Source organism: Phalacrocorax carbo, chromosome 1 (assembly GCF_963921805.1).
Source record: "Phalacrocorax carbo chromosome 1, bPhaCar2.1, whole genome shotgun sequence".
Lineage (NCBI taxonomy): Eukaryota > Metazoa > Chordata > Aves > Suliformes > Phalacrocoracidae > Phalacrocorax > Phalacrocorax carbo.
Genome location: NC_087513.1, coordinates 113,370,860 through 113,382,940, shown reverse-complemented (window position 1 = coordinate 113,382,940; position 12,081 = coordinate 113,370,860). Strand labels below are relative to the sequence as shown.

Below are 12,081 nucleotides of genomic sequence, written 5' to 3'. Positions count from 1 at the left end.
TAAGCTAATCATGTGTATCACAAAAGATGGCAAAGAGAAACAGTCTCAACAAATAATGTTGTTCGGCAGAGTCATTCACCCTGAATGACCACGGACTCCCTTCCTCTACACCAAGCCAAACCACTCACGCTGCTCAACAGCTAATGAGAGAGTACTTAGAATAGGAGCGTTGATGGTGGGTGAACCTTTCCCTAGTCACAAGCAGCAATGGGAGAAGAGTTCTGCAAAGAGCGATTAATTTCTGACTAAAATAAATGGCTTAAGGGTATTGGAAGTGTTCTTTTGAGGACTTTTTTAACAGCATCATGTCTTTAATGCAGGCCTAATGTGCCACCTGCTGTTTTAATTCTAAATTATAATGCTTTTTGAAGGAAGTTATCATTTTGCAGCATTTAAACAAATAGGCTGAAAAAGTGTGGGTTGTTTTTCTTTTTTAAGAATTTTGGAAACAGCAGTTTAAACAGTGGCAAAGAAATTAAAACTTTGCCATTGTTAATGCTGCGCAGCTACTGATAGCACGTAGGTCTAATCCAGAAAACACTGTTCTTGCACAGTAGACGAAAATACAATGATCTGTTAACTCCACCTGGTGGCTTACTTTGCATTACCATTTTTTCTTTCCTTGACCTTTTTCTTTCCAAGAAGCACAACGAAATTATGAAAAAGACAAGTTTTATGCCTTTTCTAGATTTTTATCCCTCTAACTGGAATTCTGCAAAAGTTCTAAATCTTGATTTACACAAAACACGATACGAACTGATACGGATTGCAAACACGCGTGCACACGCCTTCTAGTCTTGAATAATCGAGCTAAACTCACCCGGGTTATTCACAGAAACAGATTTAAGTGCTTGCAAGACGCTACGGGCGGTGTGTAGCGACACCGCACATTTGCTAGGAAGCAAACCTTTTGTAAATGCTCCTTCACGACTTGATCCATGTTCACGCACCGTGATGTATGTGCCTGTTGGCAGCGGCACAGCTAGCAGTACGGGGGAAACAAGGCAATCGCCGAGTTCTTTACTAAAAGACTTTCTCGGATGTTACACAAAGGCCAGGAAAACTTTTGTCTTAACGATGGAACTATTGAGACCAGCACGAAGATGTAAGCTCTTCCACCAGAGCACGGTTTGAAACCCAAGCGATGAACCATGAAACAGTCTTCGAGAAAAATTTTTTATAGGCGAGTGCCACCTGGTGGAAAACCAGGAAGACGTTTCACACCAAAAAAAGCTGTTTTAAGGTGGTCGGGAGAGATTTTTTTAAAACTAAAAAGTAACCCCAAAAAATTACCAGAAAGGTGCTCCCAGCAGCTGGGCAGACGTGTCCTGGGCGGATACCGAGGTGGCGTAGCTCTAGTCCCTGCTGATCTGGGCGTTACACTGACTACGCTGACAGACTGGGAAGTTTTCGTACTTTTAATTAATATTTTTGCAAGCATCTAACATGAGTTCAGAAATAAGTTATAAAAATGCTTTCCTTTCAGTTCTGTGTTTCTTAGACCCCATTTCTAGACTTTTAAACTTGCAGTGTTCAAAACACATACGACTGCCAGGTATGCACCATATGTAACACAAAATCAACAGCTTGAATAAACCGCACCTTTGTTGTGAGCTTTCCATCCTAGGAGAAGCATGACAGAGTTGGGCACACTTTGCCAGCTCGCAAAGATAAGGGTAGAGATTGGCACACATCTCCAACTTAAGCGAAAAATTAGGCCTCTGTTGTAACTGAATGGGTATTTCCACTCCCGACTTTACTAACGGGCAGCAGTCACGGGCTGTCAAAGCTAAGACTGCTCAGAAAGTCCAGCGTTTCCTGCTGTACACCAAGGAAAATCCCTCATTTGAGGCCCAGTTCTGGTTTTGCTCATCACTATGTGGGACAACAGCACTTTTGTGGAATAAGTAACTGGAAACTGGGTTCATCTGTTCATCCTTTTTTTTGCACAACTTCAAAAAACGTGTGTTTCTAAACTTGTATGATTTACAGAACACTACAGGAAATAAATGTACTATCGGAACGCAGCCGGCAATCAGACCGTGCAATTGCCACATAAGCATGGCTCCGAGTTTGTATGACATGGTTTAAATTAGGAAGACAGCCCTTCGGTGGCATAAATGGGCCACTCCATCCTAAGAGAGAGTGGATAAATAAAGTTTTAGAAATGTTTGCTCTGTCACAGGACAACCTATTTTGCTACCTGTTTCCAGCCTCTGAGTTTCATGCTTGTGTAAAACGCAGCGCCAACTCACACCCAAGCATCTTTTTTAATTTGGAAATCCAGGAGCTGTCACCAACAGGTACACAGCTTCTGTCTTCATTCACGTGTTTTGCTCGCCAAATCTTTGCCCTCATCCTCCAAAAAGGCCTCAAGCAAGGAGAAAGCAGCATTACTCAGGCCGCCCACGTCACACCCCTATTGCATGTAAAGAATTAAGTGGATTAGCCGAACCACTATGGACGGTTGCGGCTTCGGAGGAAAACACTGGCTGCACCTACGTAAATGTCTCTGCTTCACTGATTGGAAAGGAACCATTTCCCAGAAGTACAGGTGCACCGCTGACTGGCGCTATTGCGGCTGCGAAAGGGCAGGTATTGCTTTTAAAAAACAGAAGAGGAAAAGCCACGAACACGACCGGGATTTCCCTCCGCCCCCCCCCCCCTTCCCCCCCACCCAGCCCCGGAGCCCGGGGCCGCCCACCTGCTGCTCCCCAGCCCGGGGAGCAGCCCCCAGCCCCCGCCCGGAGCCCCTCCGGGCGCTCCAAGGCAGGCCCCGTGCCCCCGCCGGGCTGAGCCAAGCCACGCTGAGCGCGGGGCGAGGGCGGGGGCGGCGGCGGCGGCGGGGCACCCCTCCCGCCCCGCACATCCGCGGGGGCCGGGCGGGGGGTACGACACCCCCGCCACCGGGCGGGCCCCCGGGAGGGGGGAAGCGGCCGGGGCGGAGGCAGGGAGGCAGGGGCGGCGGCGCGGAGGCAGGGCGCAGCCCGCCCCCCGCCCGGCCGCCGAGGGCCGACCCCGGGCTCAGCCCGCCGCGCCGCGCCCCGTCCCGTCCCGTCCCGCCCCGTCGGGGGGGCGGTGGGGGGCGGGGGCCGCCCGCGGCAGCGTTACGCAGGCAGTGAGCTCAGCGGCCCGGGCCGAGGGGCGGCGCGGCGGGGGGCGGCGGGCTGCGGCGGGGGTGGGGGCGGCCCGGGCAAACCCCATAAAGGGCGGCAGCGGCCGCCCCGACCGCCGCACTCACCCCGCACGGCGGAGGCGCCCGGACTGCGGGCGAAGTGGGCCCGGCGCGGAGGGCCGGGGGCGGCGTTCGCTCCGTTCTCCGCTCCGCAAGGACGGGAGGCGTCTCGGCCCTCGCCTCCCCCCGCCCCGCGGGGCCGTGGAAGTGCAGGCGAAGCCGTCCCGGGGCCGCCAGCGGAGACTCGCCGGAGTTCCCTCCCCGACCGCTACCGCTGGGGAGAGCCGAGGAGGCGGCGGGAAGGAGAAACGGCAGCCAGAGAAAGAGGGACGGACAGACAGAGAGAGACAGACGGGGGGAACGGCCGCTCCCCTCGCAGACCCTCGCTCCCTGCCGCCGCGCCCCGGCCATGGGGACGCCGCCGCCGCCTCAGCAGTGACCGCGGGACACGGCCCCCCCGCGCCCCTCCGCCGGCAGCGAGGGACTGAGAGACCCCCAAAACCTGAACTGCAAAAAATTCCAAAATATACATCTAGAAATATATAAGCAAATAAAGAAATAAAAAGGGCTCCGCCAAGCCAGCGGCTGCAGCAGCTAGCCTCCCCCGCCCCGAGCTCGGCGGCCGCGATGAGGACCGGGGGGCGCCCGCCGGTGGCGGCGGCGGTGGCGGTGGCGGTGGCGGTGCTGGCGGCGGTGCTGGGGCTGTGCAGCGCCGAGCACCCCGCCGAGCGGCGGGCGCTGGTGGTGCCGCGGCGCCTGGGCGCTGCCGGCGGCCGGGAGCGCTTCCGCCTGGAGGCCTTCGGGGAGCGGCTGACGCTGGAGCTGGAGCCCGACAGCAGCTTCCTGGCCCCGGACTTCACCCTGCAGTACCTGGGCGGGCCGCCGCCGCCGCCGCCGGAGGACGACGACGACCTCTCCCGCTGCTTCTACTCCGGCACCGTCAACCGCGACCCCACCTCGGCCGCCGCCCTCAGCCTCTGCGCGGGGATGCGCGGCGCCTTCTCCCTGCGGGGCCGCCAGTACCTCATCCAGCCGGCCCCCGGCACGGCGCACCGCCGCGGCCCCCACCTCCTCCGCCTCCGCGGGACCCGCCGCGCCGCCCCCGCCGCCCGCTGCGCCGTGGCCGAGACGGGACCGGAGGCGGAGGCGAAGGCGGAGGCGGCGGGGCCGGAGCCCGCCGGGCACGCAGGTACCGTCGGGGGGCGCGCCGCCCTCCGCTGGGACGGGGAGGGAAGAGAGGGGGGACCCGCCTCGCCCTGCGCCCACCTGCGCCCCCGCCCCGGCGTAGCCCCGGCCGGCGTTTCCCCGTCATCCCCAGCCCGAGGGGCGACGGGGGGCCGCTCCCGCTCGGGTGCGGGTCCGGGTGCCGCCCCTCCGCCCGGCGGCGACCCGGGGGGGTCGCTCGGCCGAGGCTGCCGAAGTTTGGGGGCGGGAACCGTGGAGTACATCCCTTAGGTGCAAACCTGGAGTATCGGTGGGGTTTGGGTTCCTCCTCTTGCGCTAACCTGCGCTTTCCCTCCCTCTGCCTCTCTCTCCTTTTAACGCAGAAACGAGAAGCAGAAGGAAGAAGAGGTTCGTGTCCAGCCCCCGCTACGTGGAGACCATGCTGGTAGCCGACCAGTCCATGGCCGAGTTCCACGGCAGCGGGCTGAAGCACTATCTCCTGACGCTGCTCTCCGTGGCAGCCAAGCTGTACAAGCACCCCAGCATCCGCAACTCCATCAGCCTCGTGGTGGTGAAGATCATGGTCATTTACGAGGAGCGGAAGGGACCCGATATCTCTTCCAACGCAGCTCTGACTTTGAGAAACTTCTGTAGCTGGCAGAAGCAGCACAACCCCCCCAGTGACCGTCACGCTGAACACTATGACACGGCAATCCTCTTCACCAGGCAGGTGAGGGACACGGAGGTCAAATCCATCCCCGCACCCGTTGCTTCCTACCCCCGGAGGCCCCCTCTGCCAGGACACCCCTGAAAAAGTGTTCAGAGGCAGCCTTGTGTCATCACAGCTTCGGCAGAGTAGGCAAAAAATGAAATGAACTGCTTTTTTATTTAGTCGTTTATTTTGCTGTTTGCGCCCTTTCAGGTGAAACTCACAGTCTGTGCAACGTATTTCCGCCTCGTGTATTTTTAGCAGATTTAGTATGGAAATTATGCATTTTATTTCTACGTGTAACCCTTGCGTATGTTCCACAGACAGATTTTTGCCATCATACCCATTGAAGTGCTGAATATTTATGCTCTTTCCATAAGTAAAGGCAAACTGCCAGGGCTGGGTGTTTCTTGCCAAGGTTAAGTCTCTGATCTGATTAATAATGAAACTGCCTTTTTTTACAGGACCTCTGTGGTGCCAAGACATGTGATACTCTCGGGATGGCTGATGTGGGAACAGTTTGTGATCTAAACCGCAGTTGCTCTATCATAGAAGATGACGGTTTACAGGCTGCCTTCACAACAGCCCACGAACTAGGTACTTGAAACTTCGAAAGGCGATTTCACGTGATTAACTGAAGCCAGCTCAGTGCCATAAAAGCAAAGAGCTGCCCAGCCCGCACCGTGGGCTCGCCCTGCGAGGCATGGAGCACCCGGCGCTCCCCGGCGGGGTCGGGAGGAGGCAAAGCCTTGCCATGTAGCAGGGCTGAGCTGGGGAAAGCAAATCTGGTCTGCATGGCATTGTCTGCAAGAGCTGTGTATTTGACTGATTGCAGAAAAAAAAACACGCGAGAAGCCTGTGAGGGGAGCAAAGACACAGTGCCATCTGCTTAAAGTTTGGCAGTATTCAGAGTCGGATTATTATTTAAAGACCAGGCTATGAGCAGCCCTAGAGTAATATTTAAAGTAGTATCGGTAATGCATAGGACAGACTTCCTAAAGTCACAAACTTTCCTTTTTTTTTTTCTTTTATTTAAGGCCACGTGTTTAACATGCCTCATGACGATGCAAAGCAATGTGCTGGTATTAATGGAATAAGCCGGGATTTCCACATGATGGCATCTATGCTTTCCAATCTGGATCGCAGCCAGCCTTGGTCTCCATGTAGCGCCTACATGATTACAACATTTTTGGATAATGGTCATGGTAAGATTATTAAGCTTTCCATTCATGTGGCATTTAAGCTCTTGTGTTTTACTGCTTTGCTTTTTTTTTTTCTTCCTTTTTTTTTTTTTCTTAACAGTGCTTTCTGCTACAGCATAGAGTTAACCTTTTATATCCTGCAAATTAATTTAGAAGACCCTTAGCTTTTCAAAAATGGTGGCACAAATTGGCTCGAAGACTTGTGTTAGAAAGCAAATGCTGTTCCAGAGATGGAAATACATTTTTCCCTTCTGAAACCGAACTCACTGACTGCATTGTCTGCTTTTTTTTTTTTTTTTTTCCCTTTTTTCTTCATTTTCAGGTGAGTGTTTGTTGGACAAGCCCCACAAACCAATCCAGCTTCCTTCTGACTTGCCTGGCACGTTGTATGACGCCAACAGGCAGTGCCAGTTTACATTTGGAGATGAGTCCAAGCACTGCCCCGATGCAGCCAGTACGTGTACGACGCTGTGGTGTACTGGCACTTCTGGAGGACTGCTCGTGTGCCAAACCAAACACTTCCCTTGGGCAGACGGCACCAGTTGCGGGGAAGGGAAGTGGTGCATGAATGGCAAGTGTGTGAATAAAACTGAGAAGAAGCATTATGATGTAAGTATTAAAACAGAAATCAGATTATATCCTGGGTAGCAGAGTAGCACGGGTAATGCTTCAGTGGGAGTTATCAGTTAAAAGGGCTTGAATAAATTGGGCAGGTAGCTAACAAAACAAACCTGGGGCTTTTTTTTTTTTTTTTTACAAGTGGCTTAGGTAAAAATCAGCGTGGTTGTGGGTTTTGTGGTTTGGTTTTGCTTTTACTGCATTAACTTTTTTGTTCTGCTTTTGCTTGTCATTCCAGACACCGGTGCATGGGAGCTGGGGCTCCTGGGGTGCGTGGGGAGAGTGCTCCCGGACCTGCGGCGGTGGAGTGCAGTACTCCTTCAGGGAGTGCGACAACCCTGTCCCGAGGAACGGGGGGAAGTACTGTGAAGGGAAGCGGGTGCAATACAGATCATGTAACATCGAGGACTGTCCAGACAATGATGGTAATCTTTTCCCCATTTTTGAGGCGGAGGAAAGGTACCTTGTGGAGGAAGAGCATGTACAGAAGGTGATCTGATGTCCACCTGTCTTTCCTCTGCCTGCAGGCAAAACCTTTAGGGAGGAACAATGTGAAAAGCACAATGAGTTTTCCAAGTCTCCCTTTGGAAGCGGACCTGCAGTGGAGTGGACGCCCAAGTTTGCTGGCGTCTCTCCAAAAGACAGGTGCAAGCTGGTCTGCCGAGCAAAAGGAACAGGATACTTCTTTGTTTTACAGCCAAAGGTATTTCAAAACTATACCTCTTCCATCTAATTATGAGTAAGATTTTTGTTTCCTCTAACTCTATGCGAAGTTAAGAGTCAAGGTGTGTAGAAATCTGAACTTAGGTCTTTCTCATATTTAAGCTAGATTCTTCCTTCTCCTCTTCCTACATGTACAGCTTGATCAGTGCAAGCATGCTTTAAATATTCTGGCACAGTCCTTCCAGTTGTTATTTCACACGTACTGCTTCTTCTACCCACTCCACCCTGGTTTCCTTTCCTCTCCTTCCACCAATTTGATTACGTCGAGATATGTTTGGAAAACTGTGGGGGTTCTTTGCCAAAACATTGGTGCTTTCTCATACCGGTTACTAATACACTGACAGCTTAAAACAAACAGAAGGAAAAAATGTTCATCTTGCATAGTTACTTGAACTCACTGTCATAAGATGTTCAGAGCTGATAAGTACCAGGGCGATGACATGGATGTTTTTTGTAGAGCAGTACTGTACTGCTGGAAATGAAAGATACTTTGAACACCATTAAAAGCAATTTTGGTCCTGTACTTCGAGGACATGACTCCCTTCCAGTGACATTAGAAAACAACATTCTTTCTCTACATGAAATGAGTAAAACAGTTTTGTGGACGGAGGGGTTCAAGGGGAGATGGGTTGTTTTCTCCTGTCACCACGGCATCATTTTTGCAAGTGAGGTGAAGTAGCACTACATACCTCCAACTCTCTGTGGGCTGCTTTGGTTTTTTTTGTTGCAAAAGCCTTGAAAATAGAGGTGCTGCAGGTCTTCCACACGTCCATATTTTGTACATGACCGTATTCTGCAATTTCAAAGCAATGTGCACCTTCTAATCAAATGCCCTAATGCTTCTTTCCTGCAAAGGTTGTGGACGGTACCCCGTGTAGCCCCGATTCCACCTCCGTCTGCGTCCAGGGACAGTGCGTAAAGGCTGGCTGCGACCGTATGATAGGATCCAATAAGAAGTTTGACAAATGCGGTATCTGTGGTGGCAACGGGTCTACTTGCAAGAAAGTGTCTGGCACACTCGTTAGAGCAAAGTGAGTGTGTAACTGCTACTATTATTTTGTTTTGGTGAATGTTTTGTGGGTGTAAGCTTTGGGGTTCCAAGTCAGTGAGCTGCTGCCCCCATTCATTGTTGGAACTGGGATTTGATCTGTCAGAGCCATCTGACTGAAGATAACTTAAAGTGACATCCCAGCGAAAGGAAGCCCCTTCCATGTGGGCACGCCTCTGCCGTAGCAATAACTTAGGATGTGACTTTGCAAATCCCTTAATCCATTAATTCAATTAGGTTGGCAGCTCATGAGCTTAACGCTTTGGCTTCAAATGAAATTCAGTCTTGTGCTGAGCAGTGCCTTCCCTTCCGCAGGGAGGGGCGGAGGACTCAGTCTTTCTCTTTTTTCTTGGGCAGACCCGGCTACCACGACGTCGTCACCATTCCAGCCGGGGCGACCAACATCGAGGTGAAGCAGCGAAACCACAGGGGCGCAAGACACGACGGCAGTTTCCTCGCCATCAAAGCCGCAGATGGCACCTACGTCCTCAACGGCGATTACACCCTGTCGACGCTGGAGCAGGACATCACCTACAAGGGCAGCGTGCTGAGGTACAGCGGCTCCTCCGCCGCCCTGGAGAGGATCCGCAGTTTCAGCCCTCTAAAGGAGCCTCTGACCATCCAGGTCCTCACGGTGGGGGACCTGCCGCAGCCCAAGATCAAGTTCACCTATTTCGTGAAGAAGCCCGCACAGCCTGGGTCGGAGAAGGCACCCAGTAGAAAGAAAGAGTCCTTCAACGCCATCAGGGAGATCATCTCCTCCGAGTGGGTCATCGAGGAGTGGGGCGAGTGCTCCAAGTCGTGCGGCTCGGGCTGGCAGCGGCGGGCGGTGGAGTGCCGGGACCCCCGGGGGCGGCCGGCTGCCGACTGCGCCCGGGAGCTGAAGCCCAGCGACGTCCGTCCCTGCGCCGACGTGCCCTGCACGCAGTGGCAGCTGGGGGACTGGTCGCCCTGCTCCAAGACGTGCGGGAAAGGTTTTAAGAAGAGATTGTTGAAATGTATTTCTTACGACGGCAGCGTGCTGCCGCAAGAAAGCTGTGAGCCTTCCAAGAAACCGAAACACCTAATAGACTTCTGCAACGTTACAGACTGCAGTTAAATAGTATAAGTTGGGAAAGCTAAATTTTTTTTATTATTTTATTTTGTTTCCTTCAGAACAATGCACTGAAAAAAAGAGGGCTAGAGGCAGCGCATGTGTTTTTGCATACCGAATTCATGGTGAGGATCCGTTGAGGTGGGACAGTGCAAATAGCTTTGGTTGGTGTTGCATCCTAAAAATACCCTGCCAACTGAAAACTTGAGAGGATAGCAGACCCATGTCACTCACTCGTCTTCAGCAGATAAGGCCCGAAGGCATTACAGTTGCCTTTTTTAAAGTCTGTTACAAATTAAACAAAACAAAACATGAGCAGTGCCCAAAACTCATTTGAGCAAACCCATGGGGGTTCAGTTATTTCTCCCTTCTTCTGGATTTATGTTTTGGTACTGATCGAGTCCCCGTGTGTAGGAACGGGGAGGGAAAGGGGCGTGGAAAAGATAGCTTCAAATAATTGGTCAGGGCTTACCTACCTCACGAAGGGCAAAAAACAGGATTGGAAAAGGAGCTTTAACTATGTCATTCATGGCTGCTATTGTTTCAGAGAATAGTTTTATATAAAAATAAAGCCATATTCTCTACCTGTAAAGAGTAAGCAATACTAAGAACAGTCAGTCAACTCCACAAATAACTAGAACGTCACGTTTTTAAAGTATCTTTATGTCATCCCAATGTGCCCGTCCGTTTCTCTCATCCGCTCTGATGCCGTTGCGGTGACATATGTAATCCAGAGGCTAGGAAAAGTGGAAATCTGCATGGAGCAGGTAGCGTCTCTGAGTAGTTGCTCTTTGTACCTCCTGCATACCTTCCACTGGCTTTTCTGATTCGAGCTTGGTCCTACCATCCTGTCAACCAGACTGATGGCATTTGTGAGCATCTGAGTCGTGCTTTCACATTCAAGTCTTTCACCGTACCCCAGCCAATGGAAATTATTTGCATTTGGGTTGAAAGAAAAAAAGATCCAAGAAATCCCGCTATGAATGGGAACCTCTCCTCTGTGGCCCCTGATGGGTTTGTAGTGCTCAGATCACTGATAAGGCGGGAAGGCAAAGCTGAAGGATAGCAGGTCCATCCACAGCAGTACGCCAGCATTTGCAGAATTAAAGTTTGTGCCAGTCCATAGACAATGAGAGAATATGGCTTTCCATATGTATATAGTAAAATATATTACTATAGATTTTATATACTTTATAAGTATTTTATATTTCTTTCCCTTTTGGGAAGGGTTATAATTTGTAATAAATGCATATAATGAGCGTATTTATTTTTATACTTCTTGTCTAATGTGACCTTCTAAGTTATCGCTTTTTTAAAAGGACATATAACAAGGATAGAGTATTTATACAGTATAATATGTTACTAGAGGTAATAAATGAACCCTATAAATTTTGGAAATGGAGCGTCTTTATTTCACTGGAGTAAAACTAGTCCATGGAGCGGAAAGAGCTTGGAATCTAAGGCAATGTTACAAAAGAAGCTAAACCACATTTTTCAAAATGACTGGTAGCTTAGGCTACTAATTGACTGTGTTAGTGAAGGGATTTGGAAAAGTCGACCCATAATGTCATATACCACGTTAAAAGGGGTAATTTTGTATTTTATTACTTAACCACTAACAGGGCGCTCAGCACTGCTCTTTCGTCTTTTAAAAAAAAGTGGAGTGCAACTAGCCTGATGCCACTGGTTTTAACAGCTGCTTACAGAGGGAGTATTGCTGTCAGTGGTGTTTATAACCAACAAAATATGTACAAAAGTAGCAGTTTTACCTGCTCCGCTTAACCTTACCCTGCTGGGAAGGAAGGAGGCAAAATTCAAAACCATTAACTAGCAGGCAGAGGTTTCTCTCAAAGATTTCTGGAGGGCCTCCCGATCATGCTTTTCTAATTAGCAGTACTCTATGAATGAGCCATTCTAACGCTGTTGCTAACACGTTTTATAATGTTAAAATACATACTAAGCTTCGAGAAACTGATTTTTGCTCCCTCGTTTCTGATCTCATGACCACTGCAGTCGAGGGAAAATCTTCTGTTGAACTCGGTAGGATTTTTGCCATGGAATTTGACATCAGTCATTTATGAATACTTTTGGCTTTGTGTCATGTAAAAATCTATTAAAACTTCCTTTGCCAATGTTTGGACTCTGTCTTGCAGAAATAGTTCCCACTTTATTCCACGGATAAAATCCTGGCCCCTCTAAAGCCCACAGAAAAATTCTCATCACGTCACACTTCATTGACCACTATTTTGTCTTTGAGATGCAAAATTACTGGGGAACATTTTACTTCTAGCATTATTTAGGAGGGACCCAATCACTTCCTGTTTTTATAAATACTTAAAAGTATTTATA

The 12,081-nt window shown here is 50.5% G+C and overlaps 1 protein-coding gene across 1 annotated transcript; it reads left to right on the top strand.

Moving 5' to 3' along the window:
- Positions 1 to 3,219: 3,219 nt before the first annotated feature.
- On the top strand, positions 3,220 to 11,130 carry ADAMTS1 (ADAM metallopeptidase with thrombospondin type 1 motif 1). Its single transcript, XM_064470266.1, has 9 exons — positions 3,220 to 4,364; positions 4,723 to 5,069; positions 5,513 to 5,645; positions 6,086 to 6,253; positions 6,573 to 6,859; positions 7,107 to 7,293; positions 7,396 to 7,571; positions 8,447 to 8,622; positions 8,997 to 11,130. Exons 1-9 carry the CDS (start codon positions 3,803 to 3,805, stop codon positions 9,736 to 9,738), a joined length of 2,778 nt encoding a protein of 925 aa, XP_064326336.1. The 5' UTR covers positions 3,220 to 3,802; the 3' UTR covers positions 9,739 to 11,130.
- Positions 11,131 to 12,081: the final 951 nt, after the last annotated feature.